The 26,474-nt window shown below is 41.4% G+C and overlaps 1 protein-coding gene across 1 annotated transcript; it reads right to left on the reverse strand.

The window, feature by feature from the left end:
* Positions 1-670: 670 nt before the first annotated feature.
* On the reverse strand, positions 671-26,167 carry gucy1a2 (guanylate cyclase 1, soluble, alpha 2). Its single transcript, XM_053506751.1, has 9 exons — positions 25,784-26,167; positions 21,908-21,969; positions 21,598-21,710; positions 20,572-21,377; positions 6,438-6,602; positions 5,957-6,286; positions 3,772-3,915; positions 1,229-1,383; positions 671-894 (listed from the first exon to the last, which is right to left on the reverse strand). The coding sequence occupies exons 1-9, from the start codon at positions 26,021-26,023 to the stop codon at positions 678-680; spliced, it is 2,232 nt and encodes a 743-aa protein (XP_053362726.1). The 5' UTR covers positions 26,024-26,167; the 3' UTR covers positions 671-677.
* Positions 26,168-26,474: the final 307 nt, after the last annotated feature.

Below are 26,474 nucleotides of genomic sequence, written 5' to 3' on the forward strand. Positions count from 1 at the left end.
GGGTTTGAGTGACAGGTCATGGTGTGGTGTGATAAGAAGGCTGGGTTTGATTGACAGGTCATTGTGTAGTGTGATAAGAGGGCTGTGTTTGATTGACAGGTCATGGTGAGGTGTCATTGGAGAAATGGGTTTGATTGACAGGTCATGGTCATTGTGTGGTGTTGTGATTGGATGGAGAATAACTGACAGTTCAGTCTGAATGAAATTAAAGCGTGGAGCCTCACAAGCTGGAACACACACCTACATCCACACCCACACACACCCCCACACACACTCATTAGAAGGCACCAGGTTGCCGAGAGCCATGTGTGTATATTGTATATGCTTATATGCTTATATTGTGCGTGTGTGTGTTTGTGTGTGTGCGGATGTGTGCATGTTGTTGTGCATGTGTGTCTGTGTGTATCAGAAGGCTTAATGCAAATATATATATGTATATTTCTTGAAATATATATTCATTATATGTCCATATTTCTTTTATAGTCAGATTTGAATATTGATGAATATTCATGTCTCATTCTTGCAGTCCGTCTCATCAGCCCTGCGCGGGTTCCGGGGTCGGGGGGTTCGGGAGGGTAGCGACGTGTTCCGACAGCCTGAGCCACTGGTTTCCACGGGTACCTCTGGCCTCGTAGGTGTGGTTTTAGTAACGCCATAGAAGGTGTTCGGGGTTTTCCTCAGAGGCTGGTCTCACGTAGAAACATGGTCCCGATGTTATAGGACGCTTTTCGGATAGGGGCGGAGCGGGTGTTGGTCAAGGTGGTGTGGCTTCCTTGACTGGTTTTCCCAGCCTCCAGGAAGTAGCAGATTCCTGGAATCTCTTTGGGAAAGTTTTCAGGAAGCTCCTGACGGGAGCGAGGGATAAAACAGAAGGAGTGATCATCATGGAGGAATCTGGAGAAGAAGGCAGCGAGTGAGAAAAGATAACAATGATTAACTTGCATTGTGCATTGTGTTAGCATTTAGCATTAATAGATTCAAGAGCTATGTACAGTACCATGTGCATGGGGTGACCATGAATGTGGGCGTGGCACATTATGACATCCAGGCTATGCTTATCTATCTGACTGGTTGCTATTTAATATTCACTACTAATATGCATGAAGATGAAAAAAAATGTTTGTCTCAGAAGATCAATAAGAAGCAAGACCTAGCTCTTGTCAAGAGTTATTCTCTAAGGATGACGGTAAAGAGCGTGTGTGTGTATGTGAGTGTATGATTCACTTACTGGTATGTCGATGGGGAAACATTAATGCGCCGTGGTTGGCTGCCAGACTCGAACTTGCTGGCGAGTGTGACGTTGTTTCCAAACAAACAGTACCGTGGCATCTTCACTCCAACCACACCGGCTAACACGGAACCCGAGTGAATCCCTATACGCAGCTGCACACACACACACACGCATACACACAGTTTTAGCATGGTATGTGTGAGGATACAAGAGTGGTGCTTCTCTGTGTGTGTGTGTGTGTGTGTGTGTGTGTGTGCGTGTGATACTCCTCATGCTCTACTTCAGCAAATTTAACCAACCACAGAATGCCAGCACACTGCATGCACTGCCATTGCCATGGCAACACCAGCAGGGGAGGCCAGGGTCGGCACTGTCGTCAGAGCAACACACTTTCTTCCTATCTCTCTCACAGACACATGCACACACACACACACACACACACACACACACACAATGGGGAAGGAAGTTCTGGGACAAGAGGCCAAATTTAAATGATTGACAGCTGCCAGTCTTTAGGAGTGAGGCAGAAACCATGGCAACCAGGCAGTGTAATCTATCGGAAAATTATGCATTGTTTCAGATTTATAGTCCAAAACTGCAAAATGTTACAAGAGAAAATTTCAGATTGGTTTGATAATAATCCGCAGTGTTCTATTAAAATAATCCGCAGTTTTCTAGCTGCACTATACAGTTAGATTAATATGCAATATTGTTTTAGAATAATCCGCTGTGTTCTATTAGTATAATATGCAATGTTGTATTTAAATCATCTACTGTATATAATCGTATATTAGAATTATCTGCAGTTATTTTTTTTAATGGTAAAATAATCCATTAAACTATTCAGTCTTATGAGAATAAGACCGCAGTGTTCTACTTGAACAATCTACAATGTTTTGTTAATTTATTTGTACTGTTTTATTATAATAATCTCTATTGTTCTAGTTTACTATACAGTTAATCTGCATGTTTCCTTCCATTCAGTGTTCTGTCAGAACCAATTCTGCAGTGTTAAAGTAATCAGTAGCTTCTATTAGAATAATGTTCTATTGGAATAATCCATTAGGCTTTTCTGTGCTGTTCAGTTAGAACATACTTTCTTTCAGATGCTCCTGTCAAGGAGGCACATCTGGGCCATCTGGACCACCTGATCCACACGCAACTTGGCACAGGCTTTATGCCAGATGCCCTTCCTGATGCAACCCACCCATTTTTTCCAGGCTTGGGACTGGCACTGTGTGCATGGGTTCTATTCGAATAATTTGCAATATTCTATGAAATTATTCCGCACTGTTAAGAATAATCTGCAGTGGCTTTTTAGAATAATCTGAAGGTTTTTTTTTTCTTCAGTGTTTTAGTTAAATAATCTACAGTGTTTTTTTTTTTTTTTTTGCATTTTTTAAAAAGAATAATCTGCAGTGTTTTACTGAAATACTCCGCAGTTTTGTTTTGTTTTTTTATCGTTAGTGTTTTAGTAGAATAATCTGGAGGTTATTTTTTTAGACTGATCTGTAGTATTTTATTAGAATGTAGTATTAAATATAGCTAGTTTCCTATTAGGATAATCTGCAGTGGCCTACTGGAATAATTCGCCTTTTTTCCCTACACGTTACATTAAATTCATGTTTCTAACTTAAGTTTTTGTTAAAATAATCTGCAGTGTTCTATTTAAATAATTAGCAGTGTTTATTGAATTTATCTTTAATGTTTTATCTGCAGTGTTCTATACAGGATGAGTTATCTGTAACTTTGTATTTGCAGTGTTCTATTAAAGTAGCCTGCAGTGTTTTATAATGATAATCTGTTCTGTTCTATTAAAATAATCAGGAGTATTCTCTTAGAATAATATACAGTGTTCTATTTAAATAAATCTCTCATGCTCTGTTGAATTAATCATCGTATTCTATTAGAATAACCTGCAGTGCTCCTTTGGGTAGAGAAATCTGCAGTATTATAGTAGAATAATCTGCAGTGCTCGACTGTAGTTTTCTATTAGAATATTTTATATTATATATCTAATCATCTTCTGTCCCTACTTACAGAACATAAAAATGCACACACACATACACACACACACACACACACTTGGGATTTTATGTCTGCTAATAAATGAATGTCAATGCTGGAGCTGTCAATCATCCAGTGGCTCCGCCTCCTCGTGCCAACTTATGGTTTTCATTTAATATGCTATAAACAATTACATGTACTACACACATCTCTGTTTCTTCTATGTCTCCCTTTCACTTTGTCTCCAGCTGTCTCGCTCTCTCTCTCTGCTGAGTTCAGAGCAGCAGTCTTACACAGTTCTTGTTCTCCATTTAGCTGGTTGCTTGCAGCAGAATCTGTCCGCTCCATGGCAACCCCGTTTCCCGCTGCATCAGCAATCAGCACACACACACACACACACACACTGCACCACTTTACACACAACTGCATGAGTACAGAAGTGTACACTAGAAGGTTTTTGCACTGTTCGGCATGTTTTTTGCTCGCCCCATTATTTGTTTGATGATTTCCCAGAATGCCACGCTCCAGCTCACCTTGATGGGCTTGCCGTCGGGTGTGAGCACCTCCTCTGAGAGCTCAATCATCTTCAGCGCCATTAATGCGATAGGCTTGGCATGACACACACATTTCCTGTGGAGCCCTGCAGCCACGCAGTACGCATCACCAATGGTTTCGATCTGGAAACACACACACACACACACACACACATTAAGATTTTAAAATGCCAATTCTTTCACTGATAATAAATTAGCGTTTAAACTAGCGTTTAAATTTTGTATAGCATTTCTTATTTTCATCAGTTGATGAAAATCGTCGTAGATTAAATGTAGCATTTAAACTTAACATGGATTTTTTAATACACAGTAGCAGTTTTTTTTTTTTTTTTACCTTTAGTCTTCTTTCACTTGATTTAAGTGCGATTTTGTTCTTTTCGTTATGATATTCTCTCTGTCTCACCCAAAGGCTGGCCTCAAAGTGTCAGTCTCTGACTGCTAATGAATTCCTGATAAAGCACAATTACAGCAAAGCACAAAGCGCCTTCAAGGCCGAGCTTTTCCCTTTGATTTCAGGACTGGGCTATGTTATCACATGAAGCAAGATAATGATTTTTTATTTTTTTTTTGGTTTGAATATTTACCATGCGTTCTCACTATCATCATCATTTCGACTCATTCGACTGAACAAAAACTCAATTCCCATGCTAGTACGTTAAAGCATAAATTTTGATTTCATTTTTTTATGGTGCTTGATTTTTTTTCTCTGTGTATGTGTGTGTGTGTGTGTATGTTTGTGAAGATTGGTAGAAAATTGTTACTGCAGTCTACTTTGAAGAACACTTAGTAACATGGGTTAGGCTGCATTCGCACATGCTCAAGTTACTGTACTTAAATGAGTATTTCACGTATATATGTACACGACTTGAGTCGTTTTATAAGAAGATATCTTTTTACTTTTACTCCACTACATCTTACAGGAAATATCTGGACTTTCACTTCACTACATCTAGCTTACACTACTGTGATCTGAAACAAATCCAGTAATTTTGTTTTTTTTTAAGTAAATGTTAAAGTAAGTTTTTTATATTTACTTTTTTACTTAAGTACACGTGTAAATGTAGAACTTCTACTTTTACTTGAGTAATATTTGACCTATGGTGTCTCTGATTTTACTGAAGTACAGGATTTGTATACTTTGCCCACATTATAATGAGAATACTGTACACTGAATAGTACGGCTGAAGCTTCTCCATGCCTATTTTAACATCATTCTTAATCACATTTTGTCGTGTTAACCTAACGTTAGCTAGCTAAAACATTTTGCCCCACTGTAGTGCAGGGTGAATATAGATGTTTTCCTGAGGCTGTGGAAAAGCTACTAGTGATGGGTCGTTCATGAACGATTCGTTCTTTTTGAACGAATCTTTAACATGACTCAGATGAACAAGTAGTCTCGGAGAGTGATTCGTACATTTTCTATTGAGCGCGCATGCGCAAAGCATCGCAAAACCTCCGTATGTCATATACAGGAAACAGTATTGAACGAATCTCAGCAATGAGTCTTCAAGTCCCGAGTCGTTCGTTCTTTCGACACGTGACTCCCATAGACGCTATGCAGTGCAATAGATTCAAAAGAACGAACGACGGCGACTGCAAGATATGAGAGGTGAGCTACTCATTCTGTTTATTATAATATGTTCTTAGTTGCATTGTGATATTTTCTTACCTGGAACTATAGCTAAAATTTGTGTATTTAGACGTGTTGGTGGTATTTTTATTGATAAGGCAACATTTTTTTCATTTATTTCTGATCAAATAGACGAAATGACTCAAAAAAAGATTCGTTCATTTTGATGAACGAGATTCAAAGAACCGAGTCACTAAAATGATTCAAACTTCCCATCACTAAAAGCTAGCCTGCTAACTCACACCTGTGAGCAGAGGGAGAAGTGAATTTACATTGTTCACAACTCGAGAAGGCTAACTAGCCAAAACGGCCTGAACCCTGGGTAATGATATAAACTCAACCCTAAGGATAAATAACTTCCCATACAAATCTTTTTCATCCTATTCGATGAGGTCACACTCTCTGTCTCTGTGTCTCACTCTGGTGACCAATAAAATCCAACGCGTTATATCAATCAATATGATGTGCATAGAATGGGAGCATGTGTGTGTGTGTATATGTGTGTGTGTGTGTGTGTGTGTGTGTATAGTGCACCTTGTAGACATCAAGCACACCACACTGGTAGTCGAAGCGTGTGTACAGCTCGTTGAGCATGCTGATGACCTGCATGGGTGTGCAATGCTCGCACACAGCCGTGAATCCCACGATGTCAGAGAACAACATTGTGACATCGTCGAACTTTTTGGCCTGGACAGGAAGTCCCTGCCAGAGTCTTTGTGCCACGTGGCCGGGGAAGATGGAGTAAAGCAGCTCGACGGTGCGCCGCTTCTCCTCCTCCAGCGCGCGGTGCGTCCGCTCCAGTGTGGCCTTCAGCTTGTCCATGCGCTTCTTCAGGCCATCCTGAGCCTTCGCCTGCTCACCCACCTGAACACACACACACAAACACACACACACACACACACACACAAAACCAATTATATACATTATGTATTAATGTTTATAAAAAATGTAAAAAATAAACAATCCTTCTTTATTACAAAAAATGCAGAGTTGATTTGCAATAGGCCACACCCACCAGTATGACATCACGGGTGGCATCGTGAATAGGGATGTCTGAAAGATGTAAGCCCCGCCCCATCAGCCCATCCAGCCCATCCAGCCTATCGACACGGGGCGAGCCGAGGAACATGATGGAGTTTGACTCGGGGAGATGGATCATCTGACCCTTTAGTTCCATGACCTGAAAACACACACACACACACACGCACACACACACACGCACACACACACACACACACACACACACACACAGACACATTGTACGTGAGATTTCCAAAAAACATTTGAATAAACATTTGGTCACAGTGGGATTGGGTCAAAGGAAGTGTGTGTATGCATGTAAGTGTGTGTGTGCATATGTGTGTGTGTGTGTGTGTGTGTGTGTGTGTGCGCGTGTTTTCCAGTCGGGCTACAGTAAATGTGTTTATATAACAGGTGTATTAATTTATAATCGGTCCTAACATGTGCTTCTGAACTCACACGCACACACACGCAGCACACACACACACACACACACACACACACACACACACGCACACACACACATATAGAATGAAGTCCAATAATGGAATACTATTACTGCATGATCAGAACAAGCCATTATAGCAGAACACACAATCATTGTCTGTGTGTGTGTGCGCATGTGTGTGTGTGTGTGCGTGCGTGTGTGTGTGTGCTGCGTGTGTGTGCGTGTGCATGCGTGTGTGTGCGTGTGTGTGCGTGTGTGTGCCACTAACAACTCTGCCGTTGACTTCTTTTCCACTGTAATGGCTTTGATATGGTAATTTAGGACACTATCTATTTCCTTCTCCCTCTCTCTCTCTCTCTCTCTCACACACACACACACACACACACACACACACACACACACACACGTGCACAAACACACATTTACACACAGAGTAAAGGGTATTATTACTGTGTAAGCAAAGCAAGACATTATAACTGAACATAGTACAACCATTGTGTGTGTGTGTGTGTGTGTGTGTAAGGGTGTGTGTGTGTGTGTGTGTGTGTGTGTGCACATTCCGCTAACATAAGACTCTGCTTGACTTCTATTTTCATCCATAGTGGCAGCAATATGTAAATTTGGGACATACACACATGAACACACACACACACACACGCACACACACACCATAGCTATATGAAAGTCTAGAATTAAAATGAACATAACAAATAAACTGTCTCTTTATTCTTTGTCTTCATGAAGTACTTCAGTGTGTGTGTGTGTGTGTGTGTGTGTGTGTGCACATTCCGCTAACATAAGACTCTGCTGTTGACTTCTATTTTTATCCATAGTGGCAGCGATATGTAAATTTGGGACACACACACACGCATGCACGCACACACACACACACACACGCACGCACACACATACCAAAGCCATATAAAAGTCTAGAATGAAAATAAACACAACAGATAAACTGTCTCTTTATTCTATGTGTGTGTGTGTGTGTGTCAGTGCCACCTGCCCTCACCTCTTCCCCTTACAAGCACTATTAATGAGCTAATCAGCCATCTCGACTGTGTGACACACTTTGAGCTTTGACTCCTGAGCTCATCCCATTTTCGCAGCTATCCATGACGCGTTATTTAATTCCCGCCCCTTTGGTTTACATTTAGCTGTTAGCATTAGCAATTTAGCTAAACGTCAATGTGTTTCTTTGTGCTTTTGTGTCTTTTTAAGGGCTCGCTTTGTGATGGAATAAAAGTAAAGTGATAAAGAAAACGAGGGAACATCATGTACGAGAGAGAGAAAGAGAGAGAGAGACGGCAAGCGCAGGACACACTGACGGTGTACACCGCACGAGATATGGCTGCATTATACTTGATTTTATTAAAGTGACTTTAATACAGCAAGGCTATTGTAACTCAAGAAGCACTCCTTACAACCGCGCTGAGCAGGAAAGCATCCCAGGATGCACGTCAGACCTTCACGCCGACAGCAGAACCATACACTGGGTTCCTCTTCCATCAGCAAAGAACAGCAATGTGGGGCTACAGTGGGCACGGAAACTGGACCTTTAACGATCCAATCAAGACCTGACATCTCTTTAAACTGATTCATCTCCTGTCTAATTAGTGCAATTTAATATCCAATTAGCATGCTGACGATCTGCTGTCCCATCCAGGCACTAATGTCCCTGTCTACTGTACATCTCATGATCTACACTTCATGGCATGCTACAGCTATTAGTCAGATGTCCAAGGAAGTAATTGTGGGTGATTATGAGAATCCAAGTCCAATGGCGTCCAATCGGGACCAACTCTGTCCAATTACGATTACTCCAACTGAGTGACTAACGAGACAATGACTCTTAATAATTAGCATCAACGATTAAATCAGAACGTTCTCCTTTCTAATTAGGAGGTTCGTTTGTCCAATCAGAACTGCACTCTAATCTTCTGCCCAGTCAGAAAAGTCTACTGGTTAATAAAGACAATCTTCTTTCCAGTCAAGACAGCAGCAGACTATCTAATTAGGACAAACGTGTGTCCAAAAAGACCAGTCTGCTGCTGTAATATTAGCATGAGATTCTGTCCCATCATTTTATTCCACCCACTTAAAAAGGATGATTGTCTGTCCAAATAGGTCTAGTGTGTAATTGAGATGTCCAATCAGAAGAGCCGGGTGTCTAATTAAAATCATCTGTCCAACCAGTACGTTATTACTGTTTAGTGAGGGTCATGTTCTGTCCAATCGAAACAATCTACTATCTAATTATGCACAGGCTGTCTAATCAACTAATCAGGACAACCTTTTGTCCAATCAAAAAAGACTGCGGTTTAATTAGGGTGATCTGTCCAATCACAAGAGTCAACTGACTTATTAAAAACATCACCCAATCAGAACAGTCTAATGGCTAATTAGGACCATCTTTCCTTAAACAAGAATAGTATTTTGGATGATCTTCTTTCCAATCAACACAGCACAGCACATCTAACTAGGACAAACGTCTGTCCAATCGGACGAGTCTGCAGTCATATTAAAATAAGATTCTGTCCAATCATTATAATCTATTGACTTAAAAAGAAGGACAGTCTGTCCAAATCTATGGGGAAAAGGCCATGGGGAATTGGAATCACAAAAGTCAACTCCTCTGTCCAATCATGAGCCTGATATCTAATCAGAATCATATTCTATCCAACCAGAACAGTTTACAGTTTGGTAAAAGTCTTCTGTCCAATCAAAACACTCTGCTATCTAATTAAGATGATCTTCTTCTTCTTTGTCTTTCGGCTGTTCCCTTTCAGGGGTCGCCACAGCGAATCATCTGCCTCCATCTAACCCTATCCTCTGCATCCTCTTCTCTCACACCAACTAACTTCATGTCCTCTCTTACTGCATCCATAAATCTCCTCTTTGGTCTTCCTCTAGACCTCCTGCCTGGCAGTTCCAACCTCAGCATCCTTCTACCGATATATTCACAATCTCTCCTCTGAACATGCCCAAACCACCTCAATCTGGCCTCTCTGACTTTATCTCTAAAACATCTAACGTGGGTTGTCCCTCTGATAAACTCATTCTTAATCCTATCCATCCTTGTCACTCCCAAAGAGAACCTCAACATCTTCAGCTCTGCTACCTCCAACTCTGCCTCCTGTCTTTTCTTCAGCGCCACTGTCTCTAAGCCGTAGAGCATCGCTGGTCTCACCACTGTCCTGTACACCTTTCCTTTCATTCTCGCTGATACTCTTTTATCGCACAACACACCTGACACTTTTCTCCACCCATTCCAACCTGCCTGTACCCGCCTCTTCACCTCCTTTGAACACTGTCCGTTGCTCTGGACCGTTGACCCCAAGTACTTAAAATCCTGCACCTTCTTTACCTCTGCTTCCTGTAGCCTCACCGGTCCTCCTGAGTCCCTCTCATTTACACACATGTATTCCGTCTTGCTGCGGCTAACCTTCATTCCTCTGCTTTCCAGAGCATACCTCCACCTCTCCAAATTTTCCTCCACCTGTTCCCTGCTCTCGCTACAGAGCACAATGTCATCTGCAAACATCATAGTCCATGGGGACTCCTGTCTTACCCCATCTGTCATCCTGTCCATCACCAGAGCAAACAAAAAGGGGCTTAGAGCTGATCCTTGATGCAGACCCACCTCCACCTTGAACTCTTCTGTCACACCTACAGCACATCTCACCATGGTCTTACAGCTTTCATACATGTCCTGCACCACTCTAACATACTTCTCTGCCACTCCAGACTTCCTCATACAATACCACAGCTCCTCTCTTGGCACCCTGTCATACGCTTTCTCTAAATCTAAAAAGACACAATGCAACTCCCTGTTACCTTCTCTGCAAATACTGCATCTGATGTACTCTTTCTAGGCATAAAACCATATTGCTGCTCACAAATGTTCACCTCTGCCCTTAACCTAGCTTCCACTACTCTTTCCCACAGCTTCATTGTCTGGCTCATTAGCTTTATACCTCTATAATTGCCACAGCTTTGCACATCTCCCTTGTTCTTAAAAATTGGCACTAATACACTTCTCCTCCATTCCTCTGGAATCCTCTCACTCTCCAAGATCTTGTTAAACAAACTTGTCAAAAACTCTACTGCCACCTGTCCTAAGCACTTCCATACCTCCACAGGTATGTCATCAGGACCAACAGCCTTTCCACTCTTCATCCTCTTCAACGCCCTTCTCACCTCACTTCTACCAATATTTGCTACTTCCTGTTCCACAACAGTCACCTCTTCTACTCTTTGTTCTCTTTCGTTTTCCTCATTCATCAACTCCTTAAAATACTCCTTCCATCTTCCCATCACCCTCCTGGCATCTGTCAGTACATTTCCATCTCTATCTTTAATCACTCTAACCTGCTGCACATCCTTCCCATCTCTATCTCTCTGCCTTGCCAACCTGTACAGATCCCCCTCTCCCTCCTTACTGTCTAGCCTAGCATACAAGTCCTCATATGCTCTTTGTTTGGCCTTTGCCACCTCTACCTTCACCTTACTCTGCATCTCCCTGTACTCCTGTCTACTCTCTTCAGTCCTCTCAGTGTCCCACTTCTTCTTAGCTAGCCTCTTTCCCTGTATACACTCCTGGACTTCCTCATTCCACCACCAAGTCTCCTTGTCCACTTTCCCCTTACCTGATGATACACCAAGTACCCTCCTACCTGTCTCCCTGATCACATTGGCTGTAGTTGTCCAGTCAACTGAAAGCACCTCCTGACCACCCATAGCCTGTCTCAACTCCTCCCTGAAGACTACACAACATTCTTCCTTTCTCAGCTTCCACCACTTTGTCCTCTGCTCTGCCTTTGTCCTCTTCGCCTTCCTCACCACCAGGGTTATTTTACACACAACCATTCTGTGTTGTCTGGCTACACTCTCCCCTACCAACACTTTGCAGTCACTGATCTCTTTCAGGTTACAACGTCGACACAAGATGTAGTCGACCTGAGTGCTTCTGCCTCCACTCTTATATGTCACCCTATGTTCCTGCCTCTTCTGGAAGAAAGTATTTACCACTGCCATTTCCATCCTCTTTGCAAAGTCCACCACCATCTGTCCTTCTACATTCCTGTCCTGAAGACCAAACCTGCCCATCACATTTTCATCAGCTCTGTTCCCTTCCCCAACATGTCCATTGAAGTCTGCACCAATCACCACTCTCTCCCCTCTGGGTATGCTCTGCATCACTTCATCTAACTCACTCCAGAATTTCTCCTTCTCTTTTAACTCACATCCTACCTGTGGGGCATAACCACTAACAACATTTAACATCACCCCTTCAATTTCCAGCTTCAGACTCATCACCCTATCTGATACTCTCTTCACCTCTAGAACATTCCTTACAAACTCCTCTTTCAGAATAACTCCTACTCCATTTCTTTTCCTATCCACACCATGGTAAAACAATTTGAACCCTAATCCTAAGCTTCTAGCCTTGCTACCTTTCCACCTGGTCTCCTGTACACACAGTATATCCACCTTTCTTCTCTGCATCATATCAACTAACTCTCTTCCCTTCCCTGTCATGGTCCCAACATTCAAAGTCCCTACTATCACTCCTAAACTCTTGCCTTTCCTCTTCTCTCTCTGCTTACGAACACGCCTTCCTCCTCTCCTTCTTCTTCTATCTAATTAAGATGATCATCCATCCAATCAGCACAGGTTTTGTAATCTTTGCAAACTCTTTGTCCAATCAGAACAGACTGCGGTTTAATTAGGATGATTTTCTGTCCAATCAAAATAGAGTCATTAGAATAAAAAAAAATATCATCCTGTCTTTAGAAAAACCTTCTGCCCAAACGGAACATTCTGCTGTCTAATTAGGATCATTTCATCTTCTTTGAATCGGTCTAATTAGGATCATATTCTGTCCAATGAGAATATTTTCCTGTCTTATTAGGACAATCTTCTGTCCAATCAGAACAGTTACTGTGTAAACAGGTACTGTGTAATCTCCTGTCCTTCCAGAATTGTTTACTGTCCTTTTTATGACAATGATATCTTATGCCCACTCATGACAGTCACCTGATCATTAGGATCACTTCTGTCCAATCAAAAGAGTCAGTTGTCTAATTAAGATGATCTGAATTTCTAACAACGTCCAATCAGAAACCTTCAATAAAAATGCTCCGCTGTCTGCTGAAAAATGTCTGACTTTCCAATCAGGCCAACTGGCTGATAGGAGAAAGATGATCTCCCCCTGACACCCCCAACACCCCCCATGTGCCAAACACACACACACAACGCAACCACTTACACACACTTACACACACACGTGTTTCTCAGAAATGCTGAGAAATGTCTCATCTGGGCTATGAGTGTGTTTGTGTCTCTCTTATATTTTCCGCTGTGCCTTACAGCTCTTTATCAGGACTGCAAATAAATACTATAACACACACACACACACACACACACACACACACGTACACATGCACACTGTAAAATACACCCATTAGCCCTGTAGCTCAGAAAAACAGAGTGATGCTTTTCTTGCTGCTGTCGTCTTTTTTTCCGACAAGTCAGACTTTACCTGCGAGCAACACGTCAAAGAACCCTGAGTCATAATCCCCAAGGTTACAGCTCAGAGAGGGCAAGAGAGAGAGAGAGAGAGAGAGAAAGAGAGAGAAAGAGAGAGAATGTATGTGTTATGTAAGCAAAGTGAACACAGAGGGTATGTTCATAAATCATGCAATGTTATCACAGACTTTCCCTAAAGTTACCCTGGTTTTCTCTAAAGGATTAATATTCCTTCATCTTTTCTAAATCCTTCATCTATCCATCTATCTATCTATCTATCTATCTATCTATCCATCCATCCATCCATCCACACAGAAACCCACCTATAAACTATAGACGCAGAATAGGATCTAGATATTCCGCCTATAGATGCAGACCATGTTCTAGATAAACTAACTGTAACAACAGCATATATTCAATATAAACAGCCTATAAACGTGGTCTGTTCTAGATGAACTGACTGCAATAACAGACTATGTTCTAAATAAAGTAACTATAAATGCAGACCACATTCTAGATAAACTGAGTGTAACAGCCAACTATGTTCTAGAAACGCTGTCTATAAATGCACACTATGCCCTAGATAAGCTGTCTATTAATGCAGATTATGTTCTACATAAACTAATTATAAAATGCAGACCACGTTCTACATAAACTCACTATAACGGCAGACTATAAATGCAGAGTATGCTCTACATTAACTATCTATAAATGCAGACTATGTTCTAGATAAACTGCCTATAAACGCATTCTATATCCTAATAAAATACACAGAAATGCAGCTTTTATGTTCTATTGAAACTAACTAAAAATGCAGACCATGTTCTGGATAAATTCACTGTAACAACAGAATATGTTCTAGATAAACTGTCTATAAAATGCAGGTTATGTTCTACATAAACTTACTATAATGTTAGACCACATTCTAGATAAACTGACCATAAATACGGATAAATGTTCTAGATAGACTAACTGTAACAACAGACACTGTTATAGATAAACTGACTACACATGTAGACCACATTCTAGATAAACTGACTATAACGAAAGACTATGTTCTAGATAAACTGCATATAAATGTAGACGATGTTCTAATCTAAACACAGGCTCTACACAGTCAGTTCAACCATGAGTTTTAGGTAAACTCTTTGTTGAAGATACTCTGACTGCAAATGTGGGTTGTGTTCTAGATAAAACAACTACGGATGAAGGCTGCATAGTGCTGCTCAATTAATCATGTAAAAATAATAATAATTATAATAATTGCAATATGGACCTGTGCAATTATTTAATTGCAAAAGGCTGCAGTTTATTATAGATAATATATGCATAATCAGAGATTTATGTAGTTTGTCAATAATTTTTAATTGATACAATAAAGCATCCTCTGAATGAGATCATTTGCCTAATTATTTAATGTTAGCCTTGATAAATACATTTGAATTCAAAATAGGACATTAAATATGCAGTTCAAATCGGAATGCGTCAAAATAATTGCAATGTGATTTTTTTTTTTCTAATCATAAGCCGACTTCAAACACATTCTAGATGAATTGATCATATGCACACATACACACACAGGCTGCAGATACACACTACGTACATATCGGCACATATTGGGAGAAAATGGAGTCTGATTCTAAGGTTCTAAGTATCTGTTCTGCACCTGGTTCAAGGTCATGTTGGCAGAGTGTAACTGACATGCATTAATCACGATTAGCAGAACATGTACACACACACACACACACACACACACACACACCATGGAGGCATTGCAATCTGAGCTGGTACACCATGAATGGCTGCCATGCAGAATTAAGGTTTAATTGAAATGATACAAGGCATATCTCCATGGCAACAGAGCTTCTTCTACAGTTCTGCTCCAAGTGTATGATGGACTGACTAATGCAACTCCGAAAAAAAAACACATCGTCATCTTACCTTCAGAAAAATGCAACACATTGATGGGGGTTCTGGATAAACTGACCGTACATGCAGGGTGTGCTCTTGACAAACAGTCAGTCACAGTGAATGGACTCGGATAAAGATGCTCGGATAAATCAAATGCTTACAAGCCGAGCTTAAGCTGAACTGATGGTGGTTTGTTTTAAATCCAGATAAACACGTTAAATACTGTGTGTTCTTGGTTTATTAACGAACAATCAAATAGAAACTGTTATATTGATGCAGAATGATTCTGTGCAGTCATATAAACATATATAAGTAAAATAAAATAAAAAACAGATAAACTAGGTTGTATCCTAGAAGAGAGAGCAAATGGTTCTAAATTATGGGTGCAAAAACAAGGTGGATTTTAGATAAACTGTTACTATGTAACTAATATCCAATTCTAGACATATTGTAAACGCACATCTGTAAACTTTCTCTAAAACTTAACATGCTGGTTACACACTTTGTCTAGAGTTAATAATCTGTAATGACAACGTGTGGCTGAGATAAAATGACTCTAAATGTCCTTAAACATGTGGCCTTCAGTAAGGCCGAGATCAGCTGACTGTAATAACCAGTGTTGGGTTACAAGGTGGACAAAACCATATATGGTAGAGCGGCCAGAGAGTCTCATCAGACCTGAGAATTTTGTTTCTCATGGTCTGAGAGTTCTTCAGGTGCCTTTTGGCAAACTCCAGACGGGCGGCCATGTGCCTTTTACTGTACTAAGGGGTGGCTTCCATCTGGCCACTCTACCATATAGGCCTGATTGGTGGATTGCTGCAAAGATGGTTGTCCTTCTGGAAGGTTCTCCTCTCTCCACAGAGGACCTCTGGAGCCCTGACAGAGTGACCATCGGGTTCTTGGTCACCTCCCTGACTGAGGCCCTTCTCCCCTGATCGCTCAGTTTGGACGGCTGGCCAGCTCAAGGAAGAGTCCTGGTGGTTTCGAACTTCTTCCACTTACGGATGATGGAGGCCACTGTGCTCATTGGGACCTTCAAAGCAGCAGACATTTTTCTGTGACCTTCCCCAGATTGGTGCCTGGAGACAATCCTGTCTCGGAGGTCTACAGACAGTTCCTTTGACTTCATGCTTGGTTTGTGCTCTGACATGAACTGTCGACTGTAGGACCTTATATAGACAGGTGTGTGCCTTTCCAAATCATGTCCAATCAACTGAATTTATCACAGGTGGACTCCAATTAAGCTGCAGAAACATCTCAAGGATGATCAGGGGAATCAGGATGATCAGGGGGAACAGGATGATGAGGGGGAACAGGATGCATCTGAGCTCAATTTTGAGCTTCATGGGAAAGGCAGTGAATTTAAGTACTCAGTTATTTAGTTACATTTTCAAAAATGTAATTCGTTATTCAGACAACTTATGTAATCCGTGAGCCAGACAGCAGTCATTCCCAATTCGTTAGTGTGTGTGTGTGTGTGTGTGTGCGTGAAAGTCGCCCTACAAGCCCCGCCCTGATAACCCGCCCCCCTCTGTTATTCCTGCTGTTAAACCCCTATCTCACCTACGCGGTTTGAAACCAAATCACAGCGCCAAAACTCGCGGTGAATCTTCGCTGAGTGATGATGGTAGAATAATTATAAAGGTCTTGATTAAAACAACATGCATGAGGAATCACAAAGGAGTTTTTTATTTCCTGCAATGGAAAAGTACTCGAACCTGTGTTCCACGTAAAGTGACTATAATAACAAGTGGCCTACAATCCGTATCCTACATTAACTGACTATAACAATGAGATCCTAGATTAACAAGAGATAATCGGGCTGTAATAACTGAATACAGTGATTATACTATTTAAACAAAGTGTGTTCTAGACTGTAAACTGACTGTAATAGTTATAGGCTTTTTGTAAACAACCTGTTTTATAGATGGACTGACTGCCGTAATAGATTTACTAGATTTACATCATGTGCTCTAGATAATCTGTCTATAATAACTGATAGATTATTTAAACAACATGTGTGTCTAGATAAACTAAATACAATTATGGTTCGGCTAAACAATCCGTGTTGTTGATAATCTGACTGTGATAACAGATAAATTATTTAAACAATCTCTTCTCTAAATAAATAGTAGCAATATATATTCTAGAGAAACTTATAGTTTTCTAGAATACACATCGCTATCATTAAACTGACAGCCTCTAAACTGTGTTCTAGATAAACTGTCTGTATAAAGGAAAGGCTTGTTTAAAACCCTGTGCTCTAGATCATCTAACTGTAATAACTGATTGTTTAAACAATGTGCTCGACATAAACGGTAACAATCTGTGTTCTAGATAAACTGCATAAAATTGCAGATAAAATGTAACAACATGCATTTAAGATAAACAGACTGTAAATAATGCAGTGCACTAGAGAAATATTTGGAAACGTTCGTTAATGTTCGTTAATGACTTCATCCGTGTCCACAGATGGCTCCATGAACAGAAATACGGATCCTACTCTTCAAGACACAAATCACTCGTCTTTTAGACAGGTGTACAGGTAATTATTCAACTGGTCCAAGATTCTGATAAAAAAAAAATAATAATAATAATAATAATAATAAATGAACATCTGTTTCTAAATGCGGTCATTCAATAAACTGCACTTCCTATAACTGCACACCCATTCTAGATAAACCAGTGCGAATTTGCGTCTCTCTGCCTGTATATATCGCCTCTGGTCACAGATACAGTACGATGATGGAAATCCAAACTGTGTTCTGGATCATGTTTTCCATCAAAAGGACTGCAAGGAGAAGCCAGGTTTAGATAAACACGCTGTAAATGACACATCGTGTCTATACACATTGGTGGCACATCTAGATTTAGTTCAGATCGAATTGCTATAAATGCGTGGCTTTATTGGATCAACTAGCTGTAAATGCAGATCTGTTATCCATAAATAGACGATAAATTCAGGATGGGTTCTAATAAACTGACTGCAAATGCAGACCGGTGCTGGATAAACTGATGGTAAATCCTGGCGGTGTGTGAGACGTGGAAGATGTCAGAAGCCCTGTTCGGTGGAGAATGTGCAGCTGCATATTCAGTGTGTGTGTGTGTGTGTAATCCTGTGTAAATTCTGCAGAGAGATAAGACTCCATGCATACACACACACACACAGTCTGAACAAACCCAGTTACAGCTCTGCTAATGTTTGTACTACAACCTCCATAATTCATGTTTTCTCTCGTCTTTATTTGACAAAATGGCAGGTGGCCCCGCAGTTAAATCATGTGTATGTGAATGTGTGTGTGTGTATAAATGTGTGTATGTATGTGTTGCGTTATAGTTACAGCCCCCCTTCTTGAATACAAATATATCCAGACGTAAGCTTTATCTCACTCTTAGTGTTTCATGATAAATTCTTCACATTAGTAAACTAATCCGGTGGATTTGTTCTCTATATATGTCAGTGGTGTATATTTGAGATCTTCCACTACTGATTGTTCGGAGTCAAATCAGATTTAATCCACCTATATTTAATCGAACGTGATCGTGGAGACTATTTTACCCAACCAAATTTCCGAATTATGAAAACTTTTCATCCTGCTAATATGGATTAAAGTAAAAAGTTTTTTGTGTGTGTGTGTGTGTGTGTTTAGAAATGAAAGCTCCTGCCATGTTTAATACCCGACCAACTACTAACTATACAGTCATAAGTTAATCATAAATATTTGGACAGTGACTTTTTTTTCATTTGTGCCTCTGTACACCACCACACTGGATTGGAAGCGAAGCGATCCAGATGTGACTGAATGTGTAAACTTTCAGCTTTAGTTCAAAGGCTTTAAACAAAGCTATTGCATTAGCCCTTTTTCACAGGCTCAAAAGATGCTCATGGGAACTCTCAACAGGCAATCCAAGGAGGCATCGATACAAGTAAAGGAGGCCATCATCAGGCTGTAAAAATGAAATGGACCTATCAGGGAGTGATCAGGAACTTTAGGAGTGACCAATACAATATCAACAAACAAAAAAAGCTCAGTGACACTAAAGGACCTGGAAGAAAAAGGTCCAAGATCACAGAATACTTTTCTTGGTAAAGAAAAAAAAAGCTCACAACATCTAGTGGAGTCCAGAGTAGCACTCTGGAGGGAGGAGTATTATCATCAAAGTCTACAATCAAGACACGCTTTCAGGAATGTAAATGTAGTCGGTTTAGGTTAATATAAAAATCATGGGACTAATATATACAATAAGTCCCCAAATTACGAACATTCGAGTTACGAATTCCCGCAGATACGAACGAGCCACGGATCTATGAACATTCATAGCTGCGAAAAAACCCCAGAAGTAGCTCATGTGTATTGTACAAAAAATAGACACTGCAGTGCACCAGATACCAATACTTACAATTATATCCAATATACACACTGTTACTGAATGTATAAAATGTCCAAAGTCCGGTATAATGTATGTGTGTGTTTGTGGGGATGCAGGAGAAATCTGCAATCGGCCTTCAGTGAATCGGTCTCGGGGCAAGATGATAGAAAATGTCTGTCCTTTAAAGCTGTAATGATGGTGAATAATCCTAATTTCGTAAAATCCCCAACGAGACAAAACAGATCTGAGACCAAATCGTGTTTGTTTAAGTAAACAAAATGTAGTGTTGTCTTTGAACAAAGTCAGCTGACCCTGCTGCGTCACCGTGATTCCCCTTGCGATTTGGAGGCGCAGTCTTGCGAGAGTATTATGTGGAACCAAAACACCAAACTTGTGTGTTTGTTTTTTGTTTTACATTATATATTTCTGTCAAATGTGTACAAGACTTACTTTGTCGGACTTATAAACAAATCCGAGTTACGAACGTGCTCCCGGAACCGAAGTCGTTCATAACCCAGGGACTTACTGCATGTGTGTGTGTGTGTGTGTATACAATCCAAATGTGTATCCCATGGGTGTGTACGGGTGCCAGTGGAAATAACTCACTGATGTTTACTGATAATGTGACTTCTGGTAGAAGTGTCAGGATGAATTCTGTAGTAATACTGCATGAAGCAGTTAACAGAGTTCTTAAGTGCATTTTACATCACTACACAAGTTTAGCAGGTATAACCTGGTTTAAGATTATAAGTTCACTTTCTAAAGGAGAAAAACTTCTGGTTTTGGTTAAAAACATTGAAAATATATTTTTCCTCATTGGAACACACACGCACGCATGAACACACAAACCCAACACACCACCTACCTTCTCCCTGCTTTCCAGAGCGGACGGGTCGGGCCGAGTACGGATGGTAAACGGCGTCGATAGGCACAGCAAAATGTTCTGGAAAGAACAAGGAATTCTGGGAGAGACGATCTGAAAGCTGTCACTGAAGCTCTGCGTCCTGTGTGGCTTCCTTATCCCATCCCCGACATTCTTTAATCCCACGCCCACCTGCAGAACGTCCATATTGGGACCGACGATGAGGTGAAATGGAAATGCCCTGCAGAACGTGCTCAGTCCGATCCTAAGGTCCATCGGCGAGCGAGAGAGCTGGCGTGAGGACGAGGACGATGACGACGGCGACGCGACCCGGACCTCTCGAATGAGGAACGACAGACAGCTGGGGGCCGAGAAAGTGGGCGGAGACGGAGATGACGATGGGGTAGACTGGTCAGAGATTTCTCCATCCTCGTTAACCGCACGGAGACGGGTGGACGGAGCCTCCTCCACCTCCACTTCTGCTTGGTAGATGCGGCGGGCGGCAGCGCGGATCAACCCTGGCATGGCCACACCCACCGTGGGGTCCGGGTAAAAGCAGTGCAGGAGTAGGGTTCTTCCTCCTTCCTCATCGTCTCGATTTTCCTCGGTATCCTTGCACAGGAAGGACGCTGACTCCGAAGAGGCTCTGCGTCCATACGAGGTCCTCGCGTGCTCCAGCAGAGCGTCGAACCCGTTAAAGAAGTCTTGCAGGGTCCCGCCCAGAGCGCGGAGAACCCGCTCGTTCTCCTCTAAGCAAAGTCCAAAGAACTCTTCTCCGAAGCGCTCCCGGAGTGTAGGGAAGCCCACACCTGCGAACATAACGTCACATCGGATCAGCTTCGTAGCTTCACTGTAAATGTAGACAAGAACAATGAACGCCTTCAACCAATCAGATGGCACCGTTTTTAATCCTAAGCCACGCCCTTTAAAACAGGTCTGCCACAGCGTTAACAAGTTAAAAAACTTTTAAAAACTTTGTTTCATTTTGTGTGTGTGTTTGTGTGAGTGTGTGTTCTCTTGTGTACTCACCCACTATTGCCGCTGTGCATTGCAGAATTCCTGAGATGTCGGTTTGGTTGTCGGTTTGGGAGTTTACATACGGATATTTTTCTAATGCATGTTTCTGCTCTGATCCGTCCTCGCTGCGCGCGCACACACACACACACACACACACACACACGAAAATAGCTGGAGTTATCTCAGAATCTAAAATTAACACATTTTGTGTATGTGTGTCTTGTGTGCGCATGAATGAGAGATGGAAATAAACGAAGAAGGACAGAGAGAGACAGAGAGACAGAGAGAGACAGAGACAAAGAGACAAAGAAAGACCAGATACCTGTTATTTCTCGGCCTGTAGAAGTCCACAGTTCGCTGCAGAGCCTGCTGGATCGTCTGGGTCTAAAATACACATAACAATCTCTCAGACTGGTTTGCATGATAAAGCGGCTTAAAGCGGACTACCATAAAGTGTGTGTGTGTGTGTGTGTATGAGAGTGACTCACACTTAAGTTCACCTATAACTTCTTTTTCTCTTTTAAGATGGACATCCCTAACACTCACACATCCACATCGACACTAGCTCTGTGTGTGTGTGTGTGTGTGTGTGTGTGTGTTACAATTAGCCCTCTGCGCTGCACCCTGATTGGTCAGCTTGACTTCACGCCACACTTTTTACGAAACAGTTCTTCTTTTTGAAGTGTGTCACGCTGACGGCTGTGTTCTAGTCAACTTGCTCATCTCTTTCCACTGGATTCTAACAGCGATATAAGACACATCTGCTATTTTACATCAGAATCGTGTGTGTGTGTGTGTGTGTGTGTGTGTGTACTCTTCTATAACCCCATCTGGAATGGAATCCACTCTTAAGCCTCAACCCAATCTGCTGTGTTAATCACGCTGTCAGAGCAACGATGAGCAAATCAACATCCTTCTCACTGCAACTCTATCTCTCTCTTTTTCTTTTTCTTTCCGTCTCTCATTATCTCTCACTTTCTTCCTCTCCCTTTCTATCTCTTTCTCTGCCTCTTTTCCTCACTCACAGGGAAAAAATATTGTGAGTGTATATACATGTCCTTTTTTTGCTCTGACCTCTAGTAGGTTTGGATGCTCTCTAACCAAGCGTGAAACACACACACACACACACACACACACACACACACACACACACCAGCGATATTAGAATTGATTCATTTCAATGATTCATCATCATTCTTTAGTAAATGCAACACCAAACAGCTCTGGGTGTTTGTGGAAACCTATGTGTGTGTGTGTGTGTGTGTGTGTGTGTGTGTGTGTGTGTGTGTGTGTGTGTTAGCAAAAGAGAAAGAGAGAAAGAAAAGAGAGAAAGAGAGATGCTAGTCTTGAAAGTGTGCATCTTTCCAACCATTTCGAATGGATAAAAAAAAGTTCAATCTTTGGATCCAAAAGATGGAACGTACACAGAGAAGTGTGTGAGCGATGCTTGTTGTTGTTTCGCTTCAGGCGCATATTCGCTTGACTGTAGCCATTAACGCTTAGAACATTTTTCATTTTTAGCCAATAACTGTTTTTTTATATACACATATAGGACTGACGATCGTGCGGTACAGAGTGATGTCATTCCTATATTGTGGTAAAATTTATTTTAGGTCATTTTAATACTGTTTAAATTTGCATGTTATAATGTTATAAGTAATGATACCTATATATATATATATATATATATATATATATATTTTATTTATTTATTTTTTTTTAATTATGATTTAAAACCTATGCTGTGTTGCCGGTGTTATGCGCTAAAATGCCCCCTCTACATAATTTCTGTCAAATATTATATTAAAACATAAATTCATAGGTTCATAATTTAAAAATTACACCAAACAAATTTGACTATAAAATAAGCAATATAAAGAAATACATGTTGTATATAAAAAATAGTTTTTGTATAAATTTTATATATTTTTTTTATATACATGTATATTTTTATATTGCTTATTTTATAATAAAATCTGCATCATAAACAATATTTATTTAATGTAAACATTTTTGTATTACATGACAAACCCCTGCAAAATAAATGTGCTACAAAATAAACATTATATGAGAATGGTTTTGACGGCTGTCAAGTGCCTAGGGTTCATTATAATAGTAATATCATATTTTATATTAATTAACCTATGAATTTCTGTTCTAATATAATATTTGATAGAGATTATGTAGGGGGGGGGGGGGCAATCCGTTGCAGGGTGCATTTTAGATCATAACACCGGCATGAACCTGTGCTGCTCGGGTTTTAAGGGCTGTGAATTGGTGAGAAATTACCACACAAGAGGACAAGCTTTGAGCTTTAACCAAAAAAAAAAAGCATGGTATAATAACTACTAATTTATTACGCTGGACTCACATCAACCTGCGCTTTCCTGGTTCTTGGTTATAACCTGCTGTATTTAACTAGCAGGAATGGGAACCACCAGGGGCCACAGGATACAACACTGTCACTATATCTAGGTGCTGGTTCTAACTGGTAAATGTTCCAATTTGATTTTGTTACAATTCTAAGCAAACATAGCTAATAATAAATTTAGAGCACACCGCCTGTAGGATTATTAAGGAACTGCAACATTTTACTAGCTTAAATTCAAACATATATAAACAACTATAAATAAATAAATAAATAATACATTTCGGAGTCAGTGTCAGATACATAAATACATGAAAGTCTCGACATACGTAACTGAAGGCTCTGTTATTACTAACTAGGCAATGTTACAGACACTTTTAAATGAGAAATTAGACCAGCTTTCGAGCAGCTCTAAACCACAAAGTCTACATCTCGAAACAGAAGAAACCTGCAAGAGGGTCTAAACCCAATGCTTAATGACATAGAGAAGTTGCATATGGATGCCTCAAGAGGTAACAGGGTGTGTTTGGTGATTTGATCCCGAGCACAAAACCTGGGACTTCCATGCTCTACTTCATCCTCAGCTGTGTCCTTTTTATCCAAGAGCAACTTCCCTGAGACAGCATGAGGAACCAGACTTAGCACAATCCTGACCACATTGTTTAGACTAAGCTCTTGCTAAAATCCACCATAACCTACCTCGCTCTCTTCTATCTTCATTCTGCTTTAACTTACTATCATTACGGACAGGAAATGGCCCTAAACCCTTGGCAGTATGAGTTGCCATGCTGGGAGGATGGATGATGACAACACGTACAATAGCTGTGGCAACCATTTTTTTGTTCCACTCATGAGAAACTTGATTTAAATCATGCTTTGTAACATGCCTACGACTGCAGGCTCTTGAAATTGGACGTCCATAAACGAGCCATGGAGACAATAGTTGCTCTTTTGTTTTATTATTTAACGGCACAACGACAACCTACCGCAATTGACTGACTCACTGGAAACTCGGATTCCACTAAAGAGAAAGTGACTTGAGTTTGAGGTAATGCCAGGAGCCGGTAGTGAGAGATCTCCATTAGATTACACCTGGACACAAACCTTACTTAGAGATTGAGTCACTGCACCACATTATCATAGTGAGACAGGTGATCTCATGAGGGGATAGACATACACTCTTTACATTGTCTAGTTCTGAGCATTGTGTTTTTGTGTGTGTGTCAGAGATTAATGAGAGTCAAGGCCATTCTCATGAGAAGGCTGTTTTTTTTTTTTTGCATACTCGAAAAAAAGATGTTTTTTAAAAACACACACACACTGGCTCTCTGATTTTCTCTTTCTCTCCCTAGAAGAACATGATGGTCTCTTTCTGCACGTACACAATTGTGCACGCACACACACAGACACACACACACACACCATCACTGCAGATGCATGTGCCATACAGTCCGTCTTATGTTCCTGCAATTAAAACAAACAGCCATGTGTGTATGAAGTACGTCACAGTCAAGGTGCTTAAGCATTACACACCTTTCACCTTTCATCATCTTCTCATGTGCATATGCAAGCCACACACACACACACACACACACACACACACAGAAATACATGACACAAAGGAGAGAGACAATCATAGAGAGAGAGAATGTGAGAGAGGGAGACAGAGAGAGAATGAAAGAGAGAGAAAAACGTGGAAAATACGTGTCACTCATTCCTCATACCGTGGATACGTACACGTACATACGTGCGTTTGTGTGCATGCGTGTGTACACGTGTGTGTGTGTGTGTGTGTGTGCGTGCGCCCGTGCGTGCGTGCGCGCTGCGTACCGTGGGTGAGGTGAGCCGCCTCAGGCTCTCCCCGAGCAAATCCAGGTTCACGCGCTTCCTCCTCGCGGCTCTCCGCGCTCCCGTGGCGGCAGCCTGCTCGTCGAACGCGCGCGCCTCCGCGGGGCTCCGGCCGTTCCAGAAGGCGCGCGAGAACGGGCACTCGGCGTTGTCGTCGGGGCTCTCGAGGCAGTCGGACCCGACCGAGCTGAACGACTCCGACGAGATCTTGCGCGAGGACATGGTGCTCGCCGCCGGGCCGCGCGAGCTCTCGCATCAGACGGCGCGTCAAGCGCGCGAGCGGCGTGCGGCGCGGAGAGGGCAGGAGGGCGCGCGCTGGAGAGCGGGGAGGGCGCGAGAACGACGGGGACGATGCTGTCGGCACGCGATGGCACGCATTTCTCAGGGGAAAATAATAATAATAATAATAATAATAATAATAAAGAATAAACAGAATTCCTTCGGAGAAACTGATGAGCGCAGCGCGCGAGGCGGCGGAGGACAGGAGCGCGTCCTTTAGTGCGAATCGCGCTTTCATTCGCGAGCGCAAAGACACGCTCTCTCCCTCACATACACACACACACACAGCGCGAGAGATCTGTGCGACACTGACGGAGTTTAACGCAGCCAATCAGAGAGAAATAAAATGAGAGCGAAAGATAAAGAGTGAGAGAGAGAGAGAGAGAGAGAGCGA

This window comes from Clarias gariepinus, chromosome 11 (genome assembly GCF_024256425.1).
Source record: "Clarias gariepinus isolate MV-2021 ecotype Netherlands chromosome 11, CGAR_prim_01v2, whole genome shotgun sequence".
NCBI lineage: Eukaryota > Metazoa > Chordata > Actinopteri > Siluriformes > Clariidae > Clarias > Clarias gariepinus.

Coding starts and splice junctions, on each gene's coding strand:
- gucy1a2 (XM_053506751.1), bottom strand. CDS start 26,023: ATGTCCTCGCGCAAGATCTCGTCGGAGTCGTTCAGCTCGGTCGGGTCC. Junction 21,378..21,597: donor ATGCACAGCGGCAATAGTGG/GTGAGTACACAA, acceptor TTATGTTCGCAG/GTGTGGGCTTCCCTACACTC. Junction 6,603..20,571: donor CTCTGGAAAGCAGGGAGAAG/GTAGGTGGTGTG, acceptor GTGTGTTTTCAG/GTCATGGAACTAAAGGGTCA.